Below are 25,209 nucleotides of genomic sequence, written 5' to 3' on the forward strand. Positions count from 1 at the left end.
ATTAGGTAGGTGTGGTGGCAGATGTTTGTAATCCCAGCTATTCAGGAGGCTGAGGCAGGAGAATCACTTGAACCCGGGAGGCGGAAGTTCCAGTGAGCAAAGATTGCGCAGTTGCATTCCAGCTTGGTGATAAAGCGAGACTCCATCTCAAAAAAAAAAAAAAAAAAAAAAAACCAAACCCAGGCTGGGTGACATGGTTTACACCTGTAATCCCAGCACTTTGGGAGGCTAAGGTGGGCAGATCACAAGGTCAAGAGATCGAGACCATCATGGCCAATATAGTGAAACCTCGTCTCTACTAAAAATACAAAAATTAGCTGGGTGTGGTGGCACATTCCTGTAATCCCAACTACTTGGGAGGCTGAGGCAGGAGAATTGCTTGAACCCGGGAGGTGGAGGTTGCAGTGAGCTGAGATTGTACCACTGCAATCCAGCTTGGTGACAGAAGCGAGACTTCATCTCAAAAAAAAAAAGGGAAAGAAGGAGTCCTCATAAGCTGAAGCAGCACCCTGACAGTGTTTACTGCATGGTCCCCAGAGTACTCTTCAGGCCTGCCTTATTTCATCTTCTCAAACAAATTCACCATGGCCTTAATATGAAGCTCTGTGGCCTCTAACTCTGGTATGGTTTCTTTCTTTCTTTTTTTTTTGAAACTGAGTTTTGCTCTGACCTCCTGACCTAGTGATCCGCCTGCCTTGGCCTCCCAAAGTGCTGGGATTATAGGTGTCAGCTACCATGCCCTAGCCTAAATTGTTCAATATTATGCAGATTCAGAAAGGTACTGTATCATTTAAGATACCATTTTGAAACAAACAATGTAACCATCACCCAGATAAAGAAATAGTTTATTGGCTGTGGCTCACGCCTGTAATCCCTGCACTTTGGGAAGCCGAGGTGGGAGGATCACAGGGTCCAGGGGATCGAGATTATCCTGGCCAACATGGTGAAACCCGTCTCTACTGAAAATACAAAAATTAGCTTGGCATGGTGGCAAATGCCTGTAATCCCAGCTACTCGGGAGGCTGAGGTAGGAGAATTGCTTGAACCCGGGAGGCGGAAGTTGCAGTGAGCCAAGATCGCACCATTGTACTCCAGCCTGGCAACAGAGCGAGAGTCCATCTCAAAAAAAAAAAAAAAAAAAAGAAATAGTTTATTGGGCCGGGTGTGATGGCTCACACCTATAATCCCAGCACTTTGAGAGGCCGAGGCAGGTGGATCAGAAGGTCAGGAGTTCGAGACCAGCCTGACCAACATGGTGAAGCCCCCATCTCTACTAAAAATACCAAAATTAGCCGGTGTGCACTAGTGGTGGGTGCGCCTGTAACCCCAGCTACTCAGGAGGCTGAGGCAGGGGAATTGCTTGAACCCAGGATGCAGAGGTTGCAGTGAGCTGAGATTACACCATTGCTCTCAGCCTGGGCAACAGAATGAGACTCTGTCTCAAAAAAAAAAAAAAAAAAAAAAAAAGGAAATAGTTTATTGATTAGGCGCTCTGGCTCACTCCTGTGTAATCCCAGCACTTTGGGAGGCCAGGGTGGGCAGATCACCTGAGGTCAGGAATTTGAGACCAGTCTAACCAACATGGTAAAACTCTGTCTCTACTAAAAATACAAAATTAGCTGGGCATGTTGGCACATGCCTATAATCCCAGCTACTCTGTAGGCTGAGGCAGGAGTATTGTTTGTACCTGGGAGGCAGAGGTTGCAGTGAGCAGAGAGCACGCCATTGCCTAGACAACAAGAGTGAAACTCTGTCCCAATCACATCCTCTCCTTTCCTAGAGTTAACCACCATCGTACCTTTAATGGTAATCACTTTCTTAAATTTCTTTTAATTTTTACCTATTAAGCATACATTCCTAAACAATACAGTTTAGTTTTGCCTCTTTGCCTTAAATACATGGAGTGATACTGTATGTATTCTTTTGTATCTTGATTCTTTGTTTCAAGGTTTTGGTATTCCTCCATGTTACTGTGTGGAGTTGTAATTTGCTCATTTTCCTTGCTCTGTAATATTATATTGTAAGAATATTTCAGTTTATCTATTTTGCTGATGAGCATTCGGACTATTTTCAGTTTTGTGTGTGTGTGTGTGTGTGTGTGTGTGTGTGTATTTGTGACGGAGTCTTGCTCTGTCACCCAGGCTGGAGTACAGTGGTGTGATCTCGGCTCACTGCAACCTCCACCTCCCTTGTTCAAGCAATTCCTCTGCCTCAGCCTCCTGAGTAGCTGGGATTACGGGCGCATGCCACCTCACCTGACTAATTTTTTTGTAGTTTTAGTAGAGATGGCTGGAAATCCTGACCTCAGGCAATCCACCTACCTCTGCCTCCCAAAGTGCTGGAATCATAGGCATGAGCCACCGCACCAGGCTATTGTATGTTTTCATATGTTTACCGGGTACTAGATTTTCTCTTTTTGAAGTACGTATTCAAGTCTTATTCCTGTTTTTCTAATGAGTTGTATATTGAGTACTAATTAATATATAGGAGCTTTTCTATTTTTGAATATGAATCTTTTTGCACTGCTGCACTCCAGCCTGGTGACAGAAGCAAGACTTCATCTCAAAAAAAAAAAAAAAAAAAGAAGATATGTGACAAATATCTTCTCCCTCTGCTCACTTCATCATCATTTGATGAATTAAGTTGTTTTAAATTTTAATTTAGGCTGGGTGCCGGGGCTCATGCCTGGAGTTCCAGCACTTTGAGAGGCTGAGGCAGGAGGATCACTCGAGGTCAGGAGTTTTAGACAAGCCTGGCCAATAGGGCAAAACCTCATCTCTACTAGTAATATAAAAATTAGCCAGTTGTGGTGGTGTGTGCCTGTAGTCGCAGGTACTTTGGAGGCTAAGGCAGGAGAATTGCTTGAACCTGGGAGCGGAGGTTGCAGTGAGTGGAGTTGGCACCACTGCACTCCAGCCTGGGCAGCAGAATGCAACTGTCTCAGAAAAGAAAAATGCCAGGCACGGTGGCTCTCCCCTATGATCCCATCACTTTGGGAGACCAAGGCAGGTGGATCATTTGAGGTCAGGAGTTCAAGGCCAGCCTGGCCAACACAGTGAAATTTCATCTCTACTAAAAATGTAAAAATCAGCCAGGTGTGGTGTTGCATGGCTGTAATCCCCACTACTTGGGAGGCTGAAATGGGAGAATCACTTGAACCCAGGAGGTGGAGGTTACAGCGAGCCGAGATGGTGCCACTGACTCCAGCCTGGATGACAAAGTGAGACTTTGTCTCAAAAAACAATTTTTTTTTTTTTTGAGACAGGGTTTCCCTCTTGTTACCCAGGCTGGAGTGCAATGGTGCGATCTCGGCTCACCGCAACCTCCGCCTCCTGGGTTCAGGCAATTCTCCCGCCTCAGCCTCCTGAGTAGCTGGGATTACAGGCACACGCCACCATGCCAAGCTAATTTTTTGTATTTTTAGTAGAGACAGGGTTTCACCATGTTGACCAGGATGTTCTCGATCTCTTGACCTCGCGATCCACCTGCCTCGGCCTCCCAAAGTGCTGGGATTACAGGCTTGAGCTACCGTGCCCGGCAAAAAACAATTTTTAACTTAGTAAAATGTATCAGTATTTTCCTTTATGATTAATATGTGTTCTGTCAGGTTTAAGGAATCTGTTTCTTTCCTGATTTCATGAAGATATTCTGGGTTTTGTTTCATTTTGTTGTTGTTTGAGACAAGATCTCGTACCGTCGTAGGCTGGATTGCAGTGGCACAATCAGGAACGCTGGGGCCTCAACCTCCCAGGCTCAAGCAGTCCTCTCACTTCAGCCTCCCAAGAAGCTGGTAGTACAGGTGTGTGCCACCACACCTGGTGAATTTTTGTATTTTTTTGTAGAGATGGGGTTTTATTGTGTTGCCCAGAGTCGTCTCAAACTCCTGGGGTCAAAAAATTTGCCTGCCTCAGCCTCCCAAAGTGCTGGGATTACAGGCATGACCACTATGCCTGGCCTAAGATATTCTGTATCATCTTTTTTTTGAGACAGTTTTGTTCTTATAGCCCAGGGTGGAGTGCAATGGCACGATCTTGGCTACTGCAACCTCTGCCTCCTGGGTTCAAGTGATTTTCCTGCCTCAGCCTCCCAAGTTAATTGGGTTTACAGGCATATGCCATCACATCTGGCTAATTCTGTATTTTTAGTAGAGAAGAGGTTTCACCATGTTGGTCAGGCTGGTCTCAAACTCCTGACCTTGGATGATCCACTGGCCTCAGCCTCCCAAGTATTGGGATTACAGGCGTGAGCCACTGTGCCCGGCCTGTATCATCTTTAAAAACTTATTATTTTGCTGTTTACCTCCTGAAATTGATTTCAGATTTCCTGAAATTGATTTTTGTTTATATGTGAGTCAGAGATCCTATTTCATTTTTTTTTCACATGGGTACATAATTGCCCCAGCACAGTTTATTGAAAAACAAAACAAAACAAAACAAAAAACTGCTCTGTAGTGCCATCCTTAGCATTACTCAGTTGTTCATTTAAGCCCAAGTTGGTTTCTTGGCTATCTACCTTGTTCCTTTGGTCAATTTGTTTCTGCTGCAAAATCGTGATGTCTTGATTATGTAGTTTTGCAATAAGCCTGATATTTGAATAAGACTGCTTATTTAGTACTTTTAAGAAATGTCTAAGCTACTCTTGGTATTTATAATTCTATAAAAGCTTCAGAATCAACTTGCCAAGTCCTCTCCCTCCCCAAAATAAAATATTTTTTTTTCTTTTTCTTTTTTTTTGAAATAGTCTTGCTCTGTCACCCAGGCTGGAATGGGGCACTGCACCTTCTGCCTCCCAGGTTCAAGCGATTCTCTTGCCTCAGCCCCCAGAGTAGCTGGGATTATAGGCACCTGTCACTACGCCTCGCTAGTTTTTTTGTATTTTTAGTAGAGTTGGCATTTCATCATGTTGGCCAGGCTGGTCTCAAACTCCTGTCTCAGTCAAGGTGATCTGCCCACCTTGGCCTTCCAAAGTGCTGGGATTACAGGCATGAGCCACTGTGCCCAGCCCTCTATTGGGTTTTGTTTTTGTTTTTGTTTTTTTAAGATGAAGTCTTGCTCTGTCACCCAGGCTGGAGTGCAATGGCACCATCTCAGCTCACTGCAACCTCCGCCTCCTGGGTTCAAGTGATTCTCCTGCCTCAACCTCCCAAGTAGCTGGGACTACAGGCACGTGCCACCATGCCCAGCTAATTTTTGTGTTTTTAGTAGAGATGTGGTTTCACTGTGTTAGCCAGGATGGTCTCGATCTCCTGACCTCGTGATCCGCCTGCCTCAGCTTCCCAAAGTGCTGAGATTATAGGTGTGAGCCACTGCATCTGGCGTTCTACTGATTTTAATTGAGATTACTTTGAAGCTATAGATCAGAGTGGGAAAAATTGACATCTATATTGTATCAGTTAGGGAATGGTGGGAATCCTTCTGAAATCTGAGTTTCCAGACACCAACCAAGGGTCAACCTTGTAAGCAGGATTTTTCTAAGAACAGCAGCCACAGGCCTGCTGTGTTATTTTCTGCACAAAAGGAAAACAAACATAACAGAGAAGATCAAAGAGAAAAGTTGGTTCCTTAAAAAGACTAATACAGTTGACAGCCAGTGAAACTGATCAAGAAGGGAGAAAACCAAATAAATTATTTTGCCTGTAAAATTATTAGATTTACTCCTATGTTTGATGTTTGTGATGCCATTTGAAAATAGCATATAAATATATGTAATTTTTTTCCTTTATTGCTAGTTTATAGAAATATACAGTTGACCCTCATTTATTTCGTTTTTTCTTAGTTTCACTGGCTGTCAACTGTATTAGTCTTTTTAAGGAACCAACTTTTCTCTTCGATCTTCTCTGTTATGTTTGTTTTCCCTTTGTGCAGAAAATAACACAGCAGACCTGTGGCTGCTGTTCTTAGAAATTCTTGCTTATAAGGTTGACCCTTGGTTGGTGTCTGGAACTTAGATTTCAGAAGGGTTCCCACCATTCCCTGACTGATGAACAGTTAACCGGATCTACACTGTGTGTTCATACAGTGTTTTTTATGCTGAATACTAGCACTCCCTCTAGGAGTCTGGAATTTTGGTATATGTTAGGTAGAGGGTGCCTGTCTGACCAGCCCTTAGTAAAGCTTGGGTTCTGAGTCTAGTAAGTTTCACTGATACACAACACTTCTCACGTGTTATCACAATTCAGTGCTGGAGGAATTAAGAGTGTCCTATGGGATTCCACTGCGAGAGGGTTCTTGGAAGCTTGTACTTCATTTCCACCAGACTTTGCCCTGTGCCCCTTTTCCCTTTGCTGTTTTGCTTTGTATCCTTTTCCACAAAATCAAAGAAAAAGACATAATGGAAATTAGCAAATATGTTGAAATGCTTATAAGAATACTACATGTCAATATATGAAATGCTACAGTCATGTTTAGAGAAATGTATAATAGGTTTAATGCATTTAATGTACAGTATTAAATGCATGTGTTATAAAAGAAATAAGGCTGGGCTCGGTGGCTCATGCCTGTAATCTCAGCACTTTGGAAGGCTGAGGTCGGAAGATCACAAGATGAAAAGATCGAGACCAGCCTGGCCAACATGAATCCCATCTCTACTAAAAATACAAAATTAGCTGGGTATGGTGGAGCATGCCTGTAGTCCCAGCTACTTGGGAGGCTGAGGCAGGAGAATCACTTGAACCCAGGAGGCAGAGGTTGCAGTGAGCCGAGATCACGCCACTACACTAGGCCACTAGGCATTCCAGCCTGGTGACTGGGTGAGACTTCATCTCAAAAAAAAAAAAAAAATGAATTAAGACTGCAAATGAACAAACTATGCAATCTAACATTTTTTCCTTTTCCTTTTTTCTTTTTTTTTTTTTTTTGAGGCAGGATCTTGATCTGTTGCCCAGGCTGGTGTCATCATCGCTCACTGCAGCCTTGAACTGCTGGGTTCAAGTGCTCTTCCCACCTCAGTCTCCCCTGTGGCTGGAACTGCAGGCATGCATCCCCACATCTGGCTAATTTATTTTTTGAGGTGGAGTCTTCCTCTCTTACCCAGTCTGGAGTGCAGTGGCATGATCTTGGCTCACTGTAACCTCTGCCTCCTGGGTTCAAGTGATTCTCCTGCCTCAGCCTCCACAGTAACTGGGATTACAGGTGCACACCACCATGCCCAGCTAATTTTGTATTTTTAGTAGAGATGGGATTTTACCATGTTGGCCAGGCTGGTCTTGAACTCCTGACCTCAAGTGATCTGACTTCTTCGGCCTCCCAAAGTGCTAGGATTATAGACATGAGCCACCATGCCAGGCCTATAATCCTATTCTGTAGGTTGTCTTTTTACTCTGTTTATTGTTTCCTTTGCTGAGCAGAAGTTTTTAGGTTTGAGATTATCCCATTTGTTTATTTTCGCTTTTGTTGCCGGTGCTTTTGACATTTTATTCATAAGAGCTTTTCCTAGACTACTGAAGTGTTTCTTCTTGTAGCTTTTTTGTTTTTCTCTTTTTTGAGATGGAGTCTTACTCTTGTTGCCTAGGCTGGAGTGCAATGGTGCGATCTTGGCTCACTGCAACCTTCGCCTCCCGAGTTCAAGTGATTCTCCTGCCTCAGCCTCACGAGAAGCTGGGATTACAGGTGCACACCACCACACCCGGCTAATTTTTTGTGTTTTTAGTAGAGATGGAGTTTCACTATGTTGGCCAGACTGGTCTCGAACTCCTGACCTCATGATTCACCACCCTTGGCCTTCGAAAATACTGGGATTACAGGAGTGAGCCACTGTGCCCAGCCTATTTATTTATCTTTGAGATGGAGTTTTGCTCTTATTGTCCAGGCTGGAGTGCAGTGGCGTGATCTCAGCTCACTGTAACCTCCACCTCCCGGATTCAAATGATTTTCCTGTCTCAGCCTCCCAGGTAGTTGGGATTATAGGCATCCACTATCACGCCTGGCTAATTTTTGTTTTTTTATGGAGATGAGGTTTCACCGTTTTGGCCAGGCCGGTCTTGAACTCCTGACCTCAGGTAATCTATCCATCTTGGCCTCCCAAAGTGCTGGGGTTACAGACGTGAGCCACTGTGCCTGGCCAGGGAATTTTAAATAATTGTGTTAATTATTATTAAAATAATTTGGTATGTGTTTGCTTTATTAGTGAGAGAGGTATGCTGAGATCTCCCTCTATTAATAAAGATTTGCCTGTTTCTCCTTATAAGCCAGTCAGTTTTTAGCTTTATATATTTTAAGACTTATTTAAAGGATGCATACAAATGTATAATTGTTAATTTGCTGGGGAAGTCAACTTTTCATCATTATGAATAGATCATCTTCGTTTCTAGTAATCCTTTTTGCGATAAAACATATTTTTATCTAGTACTAGAATAACTGTATTAGTTTTCATTTGGTCTTTATTTGCATTGTAAACATATTCCTCTTCCTTTTACTTTAAAAACTTTCTGCATCCTTATGTGTTACTTGTGTATTGTAAACAGTATATAGGTAGATTCTGTTTTTCATTCCACTCTGGTGATCTTTGTCTTTTGGAACATTTAGGTCATTTATATTTAAGGTAATTACTGATATATATGTAGGTTTAAATTTACATTCTGATTTCATGCTTTTTAGTTGTCCTGCCTGTTCCTGTTGTTTTTCTTTGATTTCTTGCCTACTTTGAGGTTGTATTTTTAGCAGAGATTGGGTTTCACCATGTTGAAACCCAATTTTTTATTCCATTTTCTTCTTCCTTTTTAGTTTAGAAGTTTATATACTTGTTTCCTTCTTTTAGTAGTTACCTTAGACATTAAAAAGTATCTCCGGGCCAGGCGCGGTGGCTCACGCCTGTAATCCCAGCACTTTGGGAGGCCGAGGCGGGTGGATCACAAGGTCAAGAGATCGAGACCATCCTGTTCAACATGGTGAAACCCCATCTCTACTAAAAATACAAAAATTAGCTGAGACTGGTGGTGCACGCCTGTAGTCCCAGCTACTCGGGAAGTTGAGGCAGGAGAATTGGTTGAACCCAGAAGGTGGAGATTGCGGTGAGCCCAGATCGCGCCATTGCACTCCAGCCTGGGTAACAAGAGCGAAACTCTGTCTCAAAAAAAAAAAAAAGTATCTCCTTACCATAATAAGATCGGTATTATGTTTGCCCTCCTCTCAATGTAAGAATCTTAAAACATTTTAACTGTCTCCTTCCTCATTTATGATTTATATTGCTTCTAGCTTTAATTATTATTGTTTTTTAGACAGAATTTCACTCTTATTGCCCAGGCTGGAGTGCAATGGCATGATCTTGGCTCATGGCACCCTCCACCTCCCAGGTTCAAGCAATTCTTCTGCCCCAGCCTCCCGAGTGGCTGGGATTACGGGCATGAGCCACCATGCCCAGCCAATTTTGTATTTTAGTAGAGATTAAGTTTCTCCATGTTGGGCTGATTTCAAACTCCTGACCTCAGGTGATCCTCCTGCCTCAGCCTCCCTGAAGTGCTAAGATTACAGGTGTGAGCCACCGTGCCCAGCCTATTTAATTCTTTAAAAAATCTCCTTCCTCACTATTTTTTCAGATCTTTCCTTTTTATGAGATAGAGTTTCGCTCTGTTGCCCAAGCTGGAGGGCAGTGGCACAATCTTGGCTCACTGCAACCTCTGCCTTCTGGGTTCAAGGGATTCTCCTGTCTCAGCCTCCCCAGTAGCTGGGATTATAGGCTCACGCCACCATGCCTGGCTAATTTTGTATTTTTAGTAGAGATGGGATTTCATCATGTTGGTCAGGCTGGTCTCAAACTCCTAACTTCAGGTTATTCACCCACCTTGGCCTCCCAAAGTGCTGGCAATACAGGTGTGAGCCACCATGCCTGACCTCAGATCTTAGTTTTTAATTTTTTTAAAATTTTGCTTTAAATTCTGGGATACACGTGCTGAACATGGAGGTTTGTTACATAGGTATACATATGCCATGGTGGTTTGCTGCACCTGTCAACCCATCAACTATGTTTTAAGCCCTGAATGTGTTAGGTATTTATCTCTCCTTCCCCTTTCCCTTTTTTTTTTTTTTTTTTTTTTTTGACATGGAGTCTTGCTCTGTCACCCAGGATGTAGTACAGTGGTGCAGTCTTGGTTCACTGCAACCTCCGCTCCCAGGCTCAAGCGATTCTCCTGCCTCAGCCTCCTGAGTAGGTAGGATTACAGGTGCACACCACCATGCCCAGCTAATTTTAAAAATATTTTAGTAGAGATGGGGTTTTGCTATGTTGGCCAGGCTGGTCTTGAACTCCTGACCTCAGGTGATCCACCCTCCTCGGCCTCCCAAAGTGCTGGGATTATAGGTGTGAGCCACCATGCCCGGCCTCAGATCATATTTTTTATTGTAAAATATATAAAACATAAATTTTCTCATTTTAAGCATTTTTAAATGTGTGATCAGTGGCATATTAAGTATATTCACAATGTTGTGCACCCATCACCACCTTTCAAAATCATGCCTAACAAACTCTGTACCCATCAAACAGTTACTCCCCATTCCTCTCTTCTCCCAGCCTTTGGTAAACTCTATTCTACTTTTTGTTTCTGTGAATTAACCCATTACATGTACCCAATATAAATGGAATTATGTAATATTTCTCCTTTTTGTTCTCCACTGCCCACATGGGAATGCAGTGATAGGAACACAGCTCGTTGCAACCTCAACCTCCTGGGCTCAAGTGATCTTCCTGTTTCAGCCTGTCGTATAGCTGGGACCCCATGTTCATGCCACAAACCTGGCTGATTTTTACATTTTTTTGTCTCACCATGTTGCTCAGCCTGGTCTCAAAATCCTGGATTTCCCAAAGTATTGTGATTACAGGTGCGAGCCACCGTAGCTGGTCTTATTTCAAACTCCTTTTGTGTCTGGCTTATTTCACCTAACATGTTTACAGAGTTCATCCATGTTGTAGTATATATTCATTCTTTTTTATGGGTGAATGATGCTGTTTCATTCATGACTGTACCACATTTTGTTTATTCATTCATCCGTTGATAAACCTTTAGAGCTGGGCACTGTGGCTCATGCCTGCAATTCCAGCACTTTAGAAAGCCGAGGCTGGTGGATCGCTTGAGCCCAGGAGTTCAAGACCAGCCTAGGCAACATAGCAAGACCCTGTTTCAAGAAAAAAAACAAACAAAAAGTTTTAAAAAATAAATTAAAATGTGTGTGTGTGTTTGTGTGTGTGTTTATGTATACATATATGTGCTTTAGCCTCAGTGCAGATATTCTGAAGCAAGAGATCAAGAATGAGATCAGGCCAGGTACAGTGGTGCATGTTTGTAATGCTATCACTTTGGGAGTCTGAGGCAGGAGGATTACTTGAGTCCAGGAATTTGAGACTAACCTGGGCAATATAATGAGACCCTGTCTCTTAAAAAAAAAAAAAAAATAGTAAGTTGGCTGGGCCCAGTGGCTCAAGGCTGTAATCCCAGCACTTTGGGAGGCCAAGGTGGGTGGATCACCTGGGGTCAGTAAATCAAGACCAGCCTGGCCAACATGGTGAAACCCCATCTCTACTAAAAATATAAAACTTAGCCAGGCTTAGTGGTGGGTGCCTGTAATCCCAGCTACTAGGAAGGCTGAGGCAGGAGAATCGCTTGAACCTGGTAGGCAGAGATTGCAGTGAGAGAGATCGTGCCACTGCACTCCGGCCTGGGCCACAGTGTAAGACCTTGTCTCAAAAAAATAAAAAATTAGCTGATCATGGTGTCGTACACCTGTAGTCTCAGCTATTTAGGAGGCTGTGGTGGGAGGATTCCTTAATCCCAGGAGCTCAAGACCAGCCTGGGCAACACAGTGAGACCTTGTCTCTTAAAAAAAAAAAAAAAAAAAAAAAAAAAAATATATATATATATATATATATATATATATATATATACACACACACACACACACACATATATATGTATATGTATATATAATATATTTATGTAATATATTTATATATTTTAAATATATGTTTAAGTATATATATTTAAAATATATATAATTTTTATATTATGTATAATATATAATTTATATATAATATATAAATTAATGTATATATATTTTTTTTAAGAGACAAGGTCTCACTGTGGTGTTTAAGAGACAAGGTCTCATCGGCATGCATCTGTGGTCCTACTTGCTTGGGAGGCTGAGATGGGAGGATCACAAGAGCCTGGGAGGTCAAGGCTGCAGTGAGCTGTGGTCATACCACAGCGTTCCAGCCTGGGCAACAGTGAGAACCTGTCTCAAACAAAAGAAAACTATGTTAGGCCTAATGACTCCAGGGGGTACCCTCCAGCTCTGTAGTTCCTGCCTAGAGCTGACCCAGTAGTACCCACCTCCAGTCGTTGGCCAATATTTCTGTCAGATGGGGCTGCCTATTATCCTTGAAGCCTTGGTATTGTCAGTCTCAGTGAGCTTGTTTGTTTAATTTTGCTTGTATATTAAAAGTATTTGTATCCCATGCAGAGATAACTTTATTCTCTTCTTGCCTCCTTCCTCCTCAAATTTAAGGTATTTTAGGGATGGTGCAGTTAAGAAACCTTATTCTCCAAAGACACTGTCCAACAAGAAGTCTTCTGCATCCTTGGGGATCCGGAGGGAGTTACCTAGTACCAGTCATCTAGTGCAGTATCGTGGCACACATGCTTGTACCCGACAGGGCCGGTTAAGAGAATTGCACATCAGGTGAGCTTATGGGTGGCCACCAGTCTACGGGTAGTTTTCTCTTAGTCTCTCTTCTTGGTTAAAATGAGGGAATAGTTCTTATTCTCTCATCTCAATTAGTTGGAGATCTTGATGCCTGTTCTATATAGTAGAATGTTCAGATAAAGAAGATATTCAGAAATCTGCAGACATAAAATCTGTCATTGAGTGTTTTCATTTCTCCACTTGTGCCCCGCAATACGAAGCTGTCAAAATTCTTAGACTTTTAGAAGAAATCTAAACATGGTCCAAGAAAGAAGGAACTACTCTTTTTTTTTCCCTCTTGGATTTTCTGGTGAATTCTAGAAGAGCTGTAATACTTCTGCTACTCTTGATTAGGTATATTAAAGACATCCATTTTTTTGTTCAAAAATGTATCAGGCCAGGCGTGGTGGCTCACACCCGTAATCCCAGCACTTTGGGAGGCCGAGGTTGGCAGATTACCTGAGGTCAGGAGTTTGAGACCTTGTCTACAAGAAAAATACAAAAAATTAGCTTGGTGTGGTGGTGCACGCCTGTAATCCCCGCTCCTCAGGAGGCTGAGGCACGAGAATCGCTTGAACCTGGGAGGAGGAGGTTGCAGTGAGCCAAGATTGCTCCATTGGACTCCAGCCTGAGTGATAGTAAGACTCCATCTCAAAACAACAATAACAAATTTATCAGGTGCTTACCATGTCAGGTGTTATGCTAGATGCTGAGTATATAAGATGAATAAGACAATCTTGGTCTATGACTTCATGAAAGTTTAAAATCAGGTAGGCTTGATAGACTGTCAGGCCATAATAGTAAAGTGAGATTAGTGCAATGAGAGGAGAAGGATGAGATACCACAGACATATATGGCAAGAACAGCCACACTAGTATAGCCAGCAATTACTCTCTGGAGGAAGTAGAGTTTAAGCTGAGTCCTGAAGGATAATGTAAGAATAAAGCAGATAAGGGCAGGAGAAGGTGTGTTTTAGTTGAGCTCAGGGGTTAACTATATAATATAAGACAAGCCACCTTTCTGTGTATGCCAGGCACTGTGCTAGATACTAGAGGTACCACAAAGCACCAGTTTCTGCTTTCAGGGTCTCACAGTGCAGAGGGAATGACAGACACCCTGTGAGCTGATCGCTGTGATATGGGGTCATAACATTACAAGAGGAGTTTGAACAGAGTGCTGAGTACACTGCTACCACTCTGTTTACATTGGAGACGGTTCAGGATTAGTGGGCATTTGCCAGGCATTGTAGGCAGGAAGAATAATATGAACAAAAGAAATTTGACGTACTTTCTATACCTCAGTTTTGAAGTTTTTATCTCTTCATTGACAATTTGCATTGAAAATCTATTTTTTAAAAAATCTGCTTGATTTTAGCTTCATAAATCTGCCCATCCTACGCCCTGTTTGATGCAAGATTAGCTATGATACCACTTTCTGACTCATACTTATGTCCCTCTGCCTTAGACCTTAAAGCCTTCCTTTCCTTTCCAGAAAAGTGATGGTGTAAGCCCAATGGAATTTTAAAATATGTATATCCTTTTTTTCCTTCTTTCAGATGCGTTGCCAGAAAGTTCTTATATTTATGGATTCGAATGACTTTTGGAAGAGTGTTTCCCTCTAAAGCCAGGTAGTATTAGCTCAGAACAACATATTCTGCTGGTTCATTCTAGGGTTTTCTTTTATATAAAGCCTATACATAATGTTTATTATGACTTGTGCTGTTACATTCCTCCCATGTTCCTCCCCAGCCTGCAGTAGGCAGAAACAGACCCTAGTATAACCATGTGATACAGTGGTAACTTCATACCTGTTAGGTGACTGCAGCTGCATTCATGGTAAGCTGTGAATGTTAGCTACAAAGTAGCCAGCGAAGGTTAAGTTTTAGTTTAATGTTATGGCCTTTAGCTACTGTGGCCTTCAGTTTCAAAGAAAAAGAAAGAAAAAAACAAATAAGCACATGATAAAATGAAAGAATCAGGCAGGGCTTGGTAGTTCATGCCTGTAAACCCAGTGCTTTGGGAGGCTGAGGCAGGCAGATCACCTGAAGTTATGAGTTCAAGACCAGCCTGTCCAACATGGTGAAACCTCATCTCTACAAAAATTAGCTGAGTGTGGTGGCATACCCCTGTAATACCAGCTACTTGGGAGGCTGAGGCAGGAGAACCACTCGAACCCTGGAGGTGGAGGTCAAGGTCAGCCGAGATCATGCCATTGCACTCCACCCTGGGCAACAGAGTAAGACTCCATCTCAAAAAAAAAAAAAAAAAGGAGAGAGAATCATACTTAAGTAAACCAGGATAGATAAGATCTCTCTGGGAAAAGTGTTTGCCCAAGAGAAGTAATTGAACTCTTTCAGGGGACTGAGAGCTGAGACTGCCAAATTGGCTTGATCTAGTGCATAACCTTGGGGAAAAAATTGCCTTTGCAAAGGAAGTGAAATTTTAGTGAGGAGCAAATCCCTCTGTCATAGCTTCATTTTGTTTAGACCAATGCTGTCCATTGCTGTGGTTTTGGGTTATAATTGCTATAGCTGCAGTGCTGAGAGTGGACTACAAGAGAGAGTCACAAGATTCAGGGACCCTGTGCAGGAGGCAGGGGGACTGGAGAGAAGGGGCCAGTGCAAGATATGTTTCAAAAGGAGAATTGGCAGTCTTTGAGAATGTAAGCGCTTCTTAAAAACCGAAGTGTCCTGGATTGCCTCCTTTTCTTCCCTTTTTCTTTACCTTACTATAATCTTTCCTGTTTCAGTTTTCTGGCAGTCTGACTCCTTCATTCAGTGTCTCTCAAGCAAACTTGGCCTGTGTGTGTTTTCTGAAATCTTTTCTTTGTATACTTTGTGAGGGGCCCTGCTGTTCCATCTCTTCTTTTTGTATCTTTACAGTGAAGCTCCTCATGTGGGTATGTTACCACCCGGATCTAGGTCCATTCTGCCCATGCATGGTAAATCAATCACTGTGACACAGGTTTTGCAAAAGAGAAGAGACTTATTTGCAAGGCCACTGAGGGAGGAGGTGGGAGAACAGGTCTTAAATCTGCCTCCTAAAAGATAAGCCTGAGGGATATTTGTGGGTTAGGGAAGCGGGGTGGTTTAAGGTGTGGGGAAAGGTGATTGGCAGTGGAGAAAATAAAGTAGCATTCATTGTGCACAATTGTAGTCAGAGTTTATGGCATTTCATAGGACACATATACAGGAAATGGAGGCATTAACATGATCAGAGGGTGGAGATTTTGGCCCTCAGGCATCAAAAGATCCTTTTGGGCACCTTCACAGGCCTAATTGAAGGGTTGGTGGTCTCTACCGGTTTGTACTGGACAGGAGTTAGCCCAAATTCCTGAAAAATTACTGAAGTGACCATTGCCGTGGTGACCTATGAATGTTATCTATAAAGTAGCCAATGAAGGTTGAGTTTTAGTGTTCAGGCCTGGTGTGGTGGCTCATGCCTGTAGTCCTGGCACTTTGGGAGGGTGAGGCAGGCATGGATCACTTGAGGTCAGGAGTTTGAAACCAACCTGGCCAACATAGTAAAACTTCGTCTCTACTAAAAATACAAAAAAAAATTAGACAGGCATGGTGGCAGGTGCCTGTAATCCCAGTTACTTGGGAGCCTGAAGCAGGAGAATTTCTTGAACCCAGGAAGCAGAGGTTGCAGTGAGCCAAGATCACCCCATTGCACTGTAGCCTAGGCAACAGAAAGAAAGTCTGTTCAGCTTCAAAGAAAAAGGAAAAAAAGAATAAAGCAAGTGACCAAAGCACGCAGGGCAGCAGATGTGGTCACTTAACCCCTGGTTTTCAGCTGCAGCCCGTCCCAGCTACAAGTGCTAGGCATTGTGCACCTCTATTTTACCTTCTCCTCCTGGATCTTGGGCATGTCATCCTTCACTGCCGTGGTAGCTCTTTAGTGCCTTAAATAAATTTTTTTTGGTCGGCTTTTTTTTGTTGTTCATTGGGAGAATTGAACTGAATTGCCTAGTTTGCTGTTATCAAAATTCTCTCTTTTTTGTTTAATTCAGTTGCGTATTCTATTGACTTCTTCACTGTCAGTATACAATATACAAATATGAATGTATATTTGTAACTTAACAAAATCTAATGTTAATTGGTCCTTTACTCTCTTCCTAAATAAGACAGGGTCTTTAGAGTAGTTTAGCTCTACCCATCTCCCTTTCTTTGTGTATATTTTTAAGTCTACAAAGCATTATTCTCATTTTATTTTTTTGAGACAGAGTCTTACTCTGTCACTCAGGCTGCAGTGCGGTGGCACAGTCTTAGCTCACTGCAACCTCTGCCTCCTGGATTCAAGCGATTCCCCTGCCTCAGCCTCCCAAGTACCTGAGATTACAGGTGGGAGCTTCCATGCCCAGCTAATTTTTGTATTTTTGTAGAGACGGGGTTTCACCATGGTGGCCAGTCTGGTCTCGAACTCCTGACCTCAGGTGATCTTACCCGCCTTGGCCTCCCAAAGTGCTGGGATTATAGGTGTGAGCCACTGTGCCTGGCCCTAAAAAATCCTTTTTTTTTTTTTTTTTAGAGACAGAGTCTTGCCCTGTCCCTGGGCTGGAGGGAGTGCAGTGATGTGATTTTGGCTCATTGCAACCTCCACCTTCTGGACTACAGGTGCACGCCACCATACCTGGCTAATTTTTGTATTTTTAGTAGAGAAGGGTTTTCACCATGTTGGCCTGGATGATCTTTATCTCCTAACCTCATGATCTGCCCATCTCCGCCTCCCAAAGTGCTGGGATTACAGGCATGAGCCACTGTGCCTGGCCACCTAAAATTTATTTTTACGCAATTTTATTTATCTATATTTGACCTATATTTGAGCAAGAACCTCTTTTCAAATAATGCCTATTTATATTCCAACTCCTTGGGAAATGCTGACTGTATGTTAGAAATACATTGACTCTAAGAGAAAGTCTGACAATGGCTGAAACATATTGAGATTTTCTTTTTCTTTTCTTTTTATCTTTTAATGTTTAACCTTTTTTTATTTTTAGAGACAGGGTCTCACTGTTTCCCAGGCTGGTCTTGAACTCCTGCACTCAAGCGCTCAGCCTCCCGAAGTGTTAGTATTACAGGCATGAGGGGATTTACTTTTTTTTTCTTTAATAAGCTATCTAGAGGTTGGCACCTACTGTTATTGCTTCAGCTGTTCAGTGACATCATTTCAGACTCAGCCTTCTAGTACCTTTCTAGTTCAGCATCCTTAGCACGTTGGCCCTTTGTCCTCATAGGGAACACTTTGTAGTTGCAAGATGACTATTCTAGCTTTACATAGGAAGGAGGGGGTAAGGGTGGTGTCAGTTTCATCTGTCTCTTTATCAAGAAAGAAAACTGCCCTAGAGTTTCCCCCACTGCATTCTGCTTCTGCCAATGACGTTGGCCAGAGCTTTGTCACTGGCAACCTTTAGCTACAGAGGAGGTTGGGAAAGAAATCTTTCTGGGCTCTTTAGTGGATACTGATGAGAAAAAGGGCTTGGCAGTGGGTGTTGTGTTAGCCAGTGACTGCTAACACTGCTATGCTGCTTTAAAACATTTGCATTATGCTGTTTTTCATTTCTTTGCTCTTTAGTGGTAGCCAGGTGCATGATCTCAGCTTATGAATTTAATGGACAATGCTAAAGCTATATCCTCCCTCCCTCCCTTCTACTGCCTCTCCTCCTTAGAGATGGGGCCACTCTTTTGATTCTGGTGTGATTGTTCTCACTTTTTTGATTCTGGTATGATACTCTTTTTCCTGTAAAAATTTGTGCACATGACCATAAAGAATAAATGCATGGTGTACTCCTGTAGTCCTGTCTACTTGGGAGGGAGGCTGTGGCAGGAAGATCATTTGAGGCCAAGAGTTTGAGGCTAGCCTGGGCAGTGTAATGAGATCCCATCACTTAAAAAGAGGCAGGAGGTGGCTTATTGAAGACCAGCACTAGGAGCAGACTGATACTCTGCTCTGGTGCAGCACACAAGGAGAGCTAGTCATGTGATTTCTTTCTTCTTTTTTTTTTAGAATAGAGACAGAATCTTTATCTGTTGCCCAGGCTGTTCTCAAACTCCTGGCCTCAAGCAATGCTCCCACCTTGGCTTAAAGTGCTGGGATTACAGGCATGAGCCAAGGTAAGAGGATCACTTGAGCCTAGGAGTTCAAGACCAGAAAGGCAATATAGTGAGACTGCATCTCTCCAAAGGAAAAAAAAAATTAGCCAGACGTGGTGGTGCATGCCTGTAGTCCCAGCTCCGTAGGAGGCTTATGTTGGAGAATCACTTGAGCCTGGGAGGTTGGAGTGCAGTAAGCCATTGATCATGACACTGCACTCCAGCTTGGGCAACAGAGCAAGAACATGTCTCAGAAATAAATAAATAAATAAATAAATAAATGGTATGGCCTTGTGTAGTTAGAACATTTATGAATGGTGTCATACTTTACTTTGCAAATTGGATTTTTATTGCTACAGTATATTTTTGAGGTTTGGCTGTGTGATTCCTCTCTTTTTTTTTTTTAGTTAGTTATTATAAAAGATATGGAAGTTATTCACATGATGAAAGATTTCAGAATTTCAATGGAATGGGCAGCTTTACATTGATGTCATTTCAATAGTGACTTATTTCAGTCTACATACTTTCCAAGAATGTCACCATCTTTTTTTTTTTTTTCTTCTTGTCTTTGAAAACTCATTTTCTAATTGTCACCATCTCTAAATAGGAAATAATCTTTGTCATCTAGAAATAGTTTGGTGTCTCTGTATCCTGGGAGAAAAACTTTATCTCCACCTTTCACGCTAACTGGTTGAATCTCTCCACCATTTCCTTTAGAACATGATCCAACAGCAGCTACTGTTGCTTGGACTACTTTTCCTTGAGATTTTTCTGTAAACATTATGCCTCCTTTGGTTACAGTTTTAGCAGCACTCCTTTCAACCAATACTCAGTCAAAGAGTGGAAGAAACTTTCTAAACACTTGTCCTGCCATGACTCCCTCTGCCTCAGACTCCTTTGTACTCTACTCTGGCACGCCGCGGCAAGGAGAGCTAGTCATGTGATTTCTTTTTTTTTCCTTTTTAAAAATAGAGACAGAGTCTTTCTCTGAGGCCAGGCTGTTCTCGAACTCCTGACCTCAAGCAATCCTCCCATCTTGGTTTCTTAAAGTGCTGGGATTACAGAAGTAATCCACTTACAGAAGTGAGCCACTATGCCTGGTCCTTTCCATGTGGATACACAGCCATTTATTAACTGTGTATATTATGCCATTGTATAAACAAGGCATGGTTTATCTGTTTACTTATTGTTGGACTGTTGACTACCTCTGCTTTTTAGAATTACAAACAGTCCTACTGAGTGCCTTCCTTTTTTTCTTCTTCATCTTTTTTTTTTTTTTTTCGAGACTCCGTGTTGCCTGGACAGGAGTACAGTGGCACGATCTCAGCTCACTGCAACCTCTGCTTCCCGAGTTCAAGCGATTCTCCTGCCTCAGCCTTCCAAGTAGCTGGGACTACAGGCATGTATCGTCATGCCCGGGTAATATTTTGTATTTTTAGTGGAGATGGAGTTGGTCAGGTTGGTCTCAAACTCCCACCCTCAGGAGATCCACCCACCTCGGCCTCCCAAAGTGCTGGGATTACAGGAGTGAGCCACCGCACCCCGCCCCGCAACATTTTTTTTCAAGTACAATTTCCATTTTATTTTTCTCCAGAGAATAGTTTTTCTTCAGTCCTTAAGAACTCAGCTTCTTACATGGGCTTTAGTGAGAGTCATGGGGCACTGCCTGTGGGCATTCAGTTCTAATGGCTTTATGAGATTGATTTCTAGCTACCTTGCTGTGAATGGCACAACTCACACATTAAGGTAGCTTCATATACCTTGGGTGGCACCTCAGCATCAAAGACGCTACCTTCAGAAATGCCCCTGACTGCTACAGCCTCTACTGTGTTTCAGATGATGAATTTCTCTTGTTTTTGTTAAAGTCACTAAATTTGCTAAAATCAGTGTTGAATTCCTAAACTTTTTTAACTTGACCTATCAGGTAACATTAGAGAGTCCATCATTTTCTTGTTCTAGAATCCCTTTCGTCTCCCAGCTTCTAACTTACCATCCTCTTGTGGTTTTTCTCCTACCGCTTTGCCCCTTCTAACTCTTCTTTGTTGATCTTCCTCATCTAAATACCCCAACACCTAGTCTTTGTACTGCTTCTTTTTTTTTTTGAGATGGAGTTGCACTATTGTTACTCAGACAGGAGTGCAATGGCATGATCTCGGCTCACCGCAACCTCCGCCTTCTGGGTTCAAGCAATTCTCCTGCCTCAGCCTCCCGAGTAGCTGGGATTACAGGTGCGCACCACCATGCCCAACTAATTTTTGTATTTTTAGTAGAGACAGGGTTTCACCTTGTTGACCAGGATGGTCTCGATCTCTTGACCTCGTGATCCACCCGCCTCGGCCTCCCAAAGTGTTGGGATTATAGGCGTGAGTCACCGCGCCCGGCCTGTACTGCTTCTTTAGCTGCCTCACAACTGAGGCAGTCTCATCCAGTCTCACAGTGATTCTCCGATGTGTATGCCCAGCCACGACCTCCTGCCTCAAAACTCTGGACTTTTATATATGTGACAACTCCACTGGGTGTCGTACCATAATATATCCAAAACTGAAATCATTATCTTCCCTACAAACCTCTCTGTTGTGTCTTCCCCCTCTCGGTTAGTGGAAACTGCATCCTTCCAAGTGCTCAGGTCAGAAACAGTGAAGTCATTCTTCACTCCTCTTCTTTCAAACCCGATTTTAAAATGCCAAAATCATGTTGCTTCAGCCTTCAAAATGCATTCAGAATCCAGCCACTTTTCAGGCTTCCGGTAGCTACCGCCTAGTCCAAGCCATTGGCATCTTTCCTCCGAGTGACTCCAGTAACTCCTCATTGTTCTCCTGCTTCCTGTCTTGTCCCTAGTCAGTATCTTCTCAGTAGGTAGTCTGAGTAAATCAAGTCACATCATTCTGTCAAACCTCCAGTGGCTTCCTGCTGAAAGTAAAAGCCCCGAGTCCTTACTGTGGCTACAAGACCAGTCAACTTTTTGTGTTACCTATTGATTTTTTTTTCATTTCTGCTGTCATATTTTTAATTTTTGAGAGCTTCTTTTTGTTCTCTGCGTGTTCCCTTTCTTTTTAATAGCATCCTGAAGGCTCAAAATTTTTTTAGGATAATGCGGTTTAAGATTTTTATCTGCTTACACTATGTTTCTTCTGAGACCCTTTTTTCTTTGTGTTTTTGGTCGCTGTGTCATTTGGAGCCTTTCCTCAAATGTCGAGAGTATTGTCTGTTCACATTAAAGAGCAAGGCCCTAAAAAACTAATTTTAGAAGCTTTTATATGTAAGCATGGGGACTTATAACTTGAAGGCTTCAGTGTAGGCTTTTGGGGCAGATTTTGCCAGGGAGCCTAGCTGTATGCATCTCTGAAGCCCTTTCCCCTTTGGTTGATCAATTTTCCCTAGACAAAAGAGGTAGCCTCCAACTCCTGGAGTGGGATGGGATTGAGATGAAGGTGGTAATTTTTTTGAGACAGAGTCTCGCTCTGTCACCCAGGCTGGAGTGCAGTAATGTGATTGACTCACTACAACCTCCATCTCGAGGGTTCAAGTAATTCACCTGCCTCAGCCTCTTGAGTAGCTGGGATTACAGGTGCCCCTCACCATGCCTGACTGATTTTTCTATTATTAGTAGAGATGGGGTTTCACCACCTTGGCCAGGCTGGTCTCAAACTCTTGACCTCGTGATACACCCGCCTCAGCCTTCCAAAGTTCTGGGATTATAGACATGAACCACCGTGCCTGGCCTACAGTTTTTTTTTTTTTTTTTGAGATTGAGTCTCCCTCTGTCACCCAGGCTGGAGTGCAGTGGTGTGATCTAAGCTCACTGCAACCTCCACTTCCTGGGTTCAAGCAATTCTCCTGCTTCAGCCTCCCAAGTAGCTGGGATTACAGGCACATGCTACTACACCTGGCTAATTTTTGTATTTTTAGTAGAGATGAGGTTTCACCATGTTGGTCAGACCAGTCTCAAACCCCTGACCTCATGATCTGCCTGCCTTGGCTTGCTGGGATTACAGGTGTGAGCCATCATGCCTGGACTTTTTTGTTGTTTTTGTTTTTTTTTAAACAGTCTTACTCTGTCAGTCACCCAGGCTGGAGTGCAGTGGCTTGATATCAGCTCACTGCAACCTCTCCCTCTCAGGTTCAAGCGATTTTCCTGTTTCAGCCTCCCAAGTAGCTGAGACCATAGGCATGCACCATCACACCTGGCTAATTTTTGTATTTTTAGGAGAGCTGGGGGTCTCTCCATGTTCACCAGGCTGGTCTTAAATTGGACTCAAGTGATCCCTCGCCTCAGCTTCCCAAAGTGCTGGGATTATAGACATGAATCACTGCACCGAAGGTGTTAATTATAAGCTTGGGTGCAAGCAGGGAAAGGGATGATGGGTCTTATGGTTCAGTATATAGACTTTTGGTCTGGGACCATCTCCAAAGCTTTGCCTAGTATTCTGGAGTCAAGTGCTCCTCTGGTTCGCCTCTCCAGAGATAAACCTGAGTCTCTGCTTGAGTGAGTAATGGGATCCAGTGGCCTAACCACTTCTGACATGTAGGCTTACAAACAATCCTGTGTTTTCATCTCAATCCACATCTCCTCGCCTCCTGATGCTTCTTATTACTACCCCTTTCTGGGGCTGCGCCACCAGCCAGGTGCTTCTTGTCTCCCTTCCCTCTCAACAACAGGACACTTAGTTCTTTCCTTTCTCTGTCAACAAATTTTGGTGATTTGTTGACAAATTACCAAAAGTGGTAGTTCATCTGCCACTCTATTGACTAAAATTTGTTGACAGTTCTTGTCTGTCACCCTTTCTCCTATCTTCTTGGTCTTTATAGGCTTATACTTTTTGAATACATTTGTTGTTATTTGATGCAGTGTGGGGAATAGAAGGAGGTAAATGTATATGTTCATTTTACCATGTGCAAATGGCTCCTTTTTATTACAACTTTTTAGAATTGCCAGCCATGGTGGCTCAAGTCTGTAATCCCAGCACTTTGGGAGGCCAAGGCGGGTGGATCACAAGCTCAGAAGTTTGAGACCAGCCTGGCCAACATGGTGAAAGCTCGTCTCTACTGAAAATACAAAAATTAGCCAGGTGTGGAGGTGTGCACCTGTAATCCCAACTACTCAGGAGGCTGAGGCATGAGAATTGCTTGGATCCAGGAGGCATGGGTTGCAGTGAGCTGAGATCATGCCACTGCACTCCAACCTGGGTGAAAGAGCAAGAGCAAGACTCCGTGTCAAAAAAAAACAAAAACAGAAACGGCCGGGGTGGTTGCTCACACTTGTAATCCCAGCACTTTGGGAGGCTGAGGTGGGTGGATCATCTGAGGTCAGGAATTTGAGACCTTCCTGACCAACATGGAGAAACCCCGTCTCTACTAAAAATAGAAAAAAATTAGCTGGGTGTGGTGGCGCATGCCTGTATTCCCAGCTACTCAGGAGGCTGAGGCAGGAGAATCACTTGAACCTGGGAGGTGGAGGTTGTGGTGAGCCAAGATCAAACCATTGCACTCCAGCCTGGGCAACAAGAGCAAAACTCCAACTTCAAAAAAGAAAAAATTGTGAATAAATCTCAAAATTTTTTCAAATATTACAGAAATGTACAGTTTAAGAAATGCCAGTCTCCTGTAATCCCTCCCTGAGAGAGAACCACTGGCAGTAGTTTGATATTCTCGAACTCTTTCCAGGCTTTTAATATGTATGATATAATCATATATATATGTATACACACATGCTTATTTATATTTACACAAATGTATATATATTTGATGTATTCCAACATATGTGTGCTGCAAATATATAAAAACAGGCCAGGTGCATTGGCCCATGCCTGTAATCCCAGCACTTTGAAAGGCCTCGGCAGGTGAATCACCTGAGGTCAGGAGTTCAAGACCAGCCTGACCAACATGGTAAAACCTTGTCTCCACTAAAAATACAAAAATTAGCTGGGCCTGGTGGCGTATACCTGTAATCCCAGGGAGGCTGAGGCAGGAGAACCATCTGAACCTGGGAAGCGGAGGTTGCAGTGAGCTGAGATCACACCATTGCGCTCCAGCCTGGGCAACAAGAGCAAAACGCATTCTCAAAAAAATAAAATACTGTTTTTAACATTTATTTATTTATTTGTTTGTTTATTTTGAGGCAAAGTCTCTCTCTATTACCCATCTGAAGTGCATTGGCCTGATCTCAGCTCATTGCAACCTCCACCTCTTGGGTTCAAGCGATTTTTGTGCATTAGCCTCCCAAGTAGCTGAGACTATAGGCATGCACCACCACGCCTGACTAAGTTTTGTATTTTTGGTAGAGATGGGGTTTCACCATGTTGGCCAGGCTAGTCTCACCTGACTTCAGGTGATTTGCCCACCTTGGCCTTTCAAAGTGCTGAGATAATAGGTGTGAGCCACTGTGCCTGGCCTAATTTTTTAAAAAAGATATTATACATACCACGCAGTGCAGTGACTTTATTTTTTCAC

At 42.9% G+C, this 25,209-nt stretch overlaps 1 protein-coding gene across 22 annotated transcripts in view; it reads left to right on the forward strand.

Annotated features, from left to right (window-relative positions):
• SFI1 (SFI1 centrin binding protein) overlaps nt 1–25,209 on the forward strand; it is a 115,723-nt gene that overhangs the window by 15,964 nt on the left and 74,550 nt on the right. For 13 of the 22 annotated variants that reach the window (XM_078338772.1, XM_078338792.1, XM_054240310.2 and 10 more), the window contains exons 3-4: nt 12,492–12,665; nt 14,224–14,295. The exons of 4 other annotated variants lie outside the window; for them this stretch is intronic. Coding sequence is in view for 14 of the 18 variants with exons in the window: in XM_054240310.2 (XP_054096285.2) it covers nt 12,492–12,665; nt 14,224–14,295 (246 nt within the window). In the remaining 4 variants the exon portion in view is untranslated. The remainder of the gene's footprint in view (nt 1–12,491; nt 12,666–14,223; nt 14,296–25,209) is intronic. 5 more of the 22 variants (XM_078338780.1, XM_078338795.1, XM_078338721.1 and 2 more) reach the window with 1 other exon arrangement.

The sequence above is a fragment of the Callithrix jacchus genome, chromosome 1 (genome assembly GCF_049354715.1).
Source record: "Callithrix jacchus isolate 240 chromosome 1, calJac240_pri, whole genome shotgun sequence".
In the NCBI taxonomy this organism is placed as follows: Eukaryota; Metazoa; Chordata; class Mammalia; order Primates; family Cebidae; genus Callithrix; species Callithrix jacchus.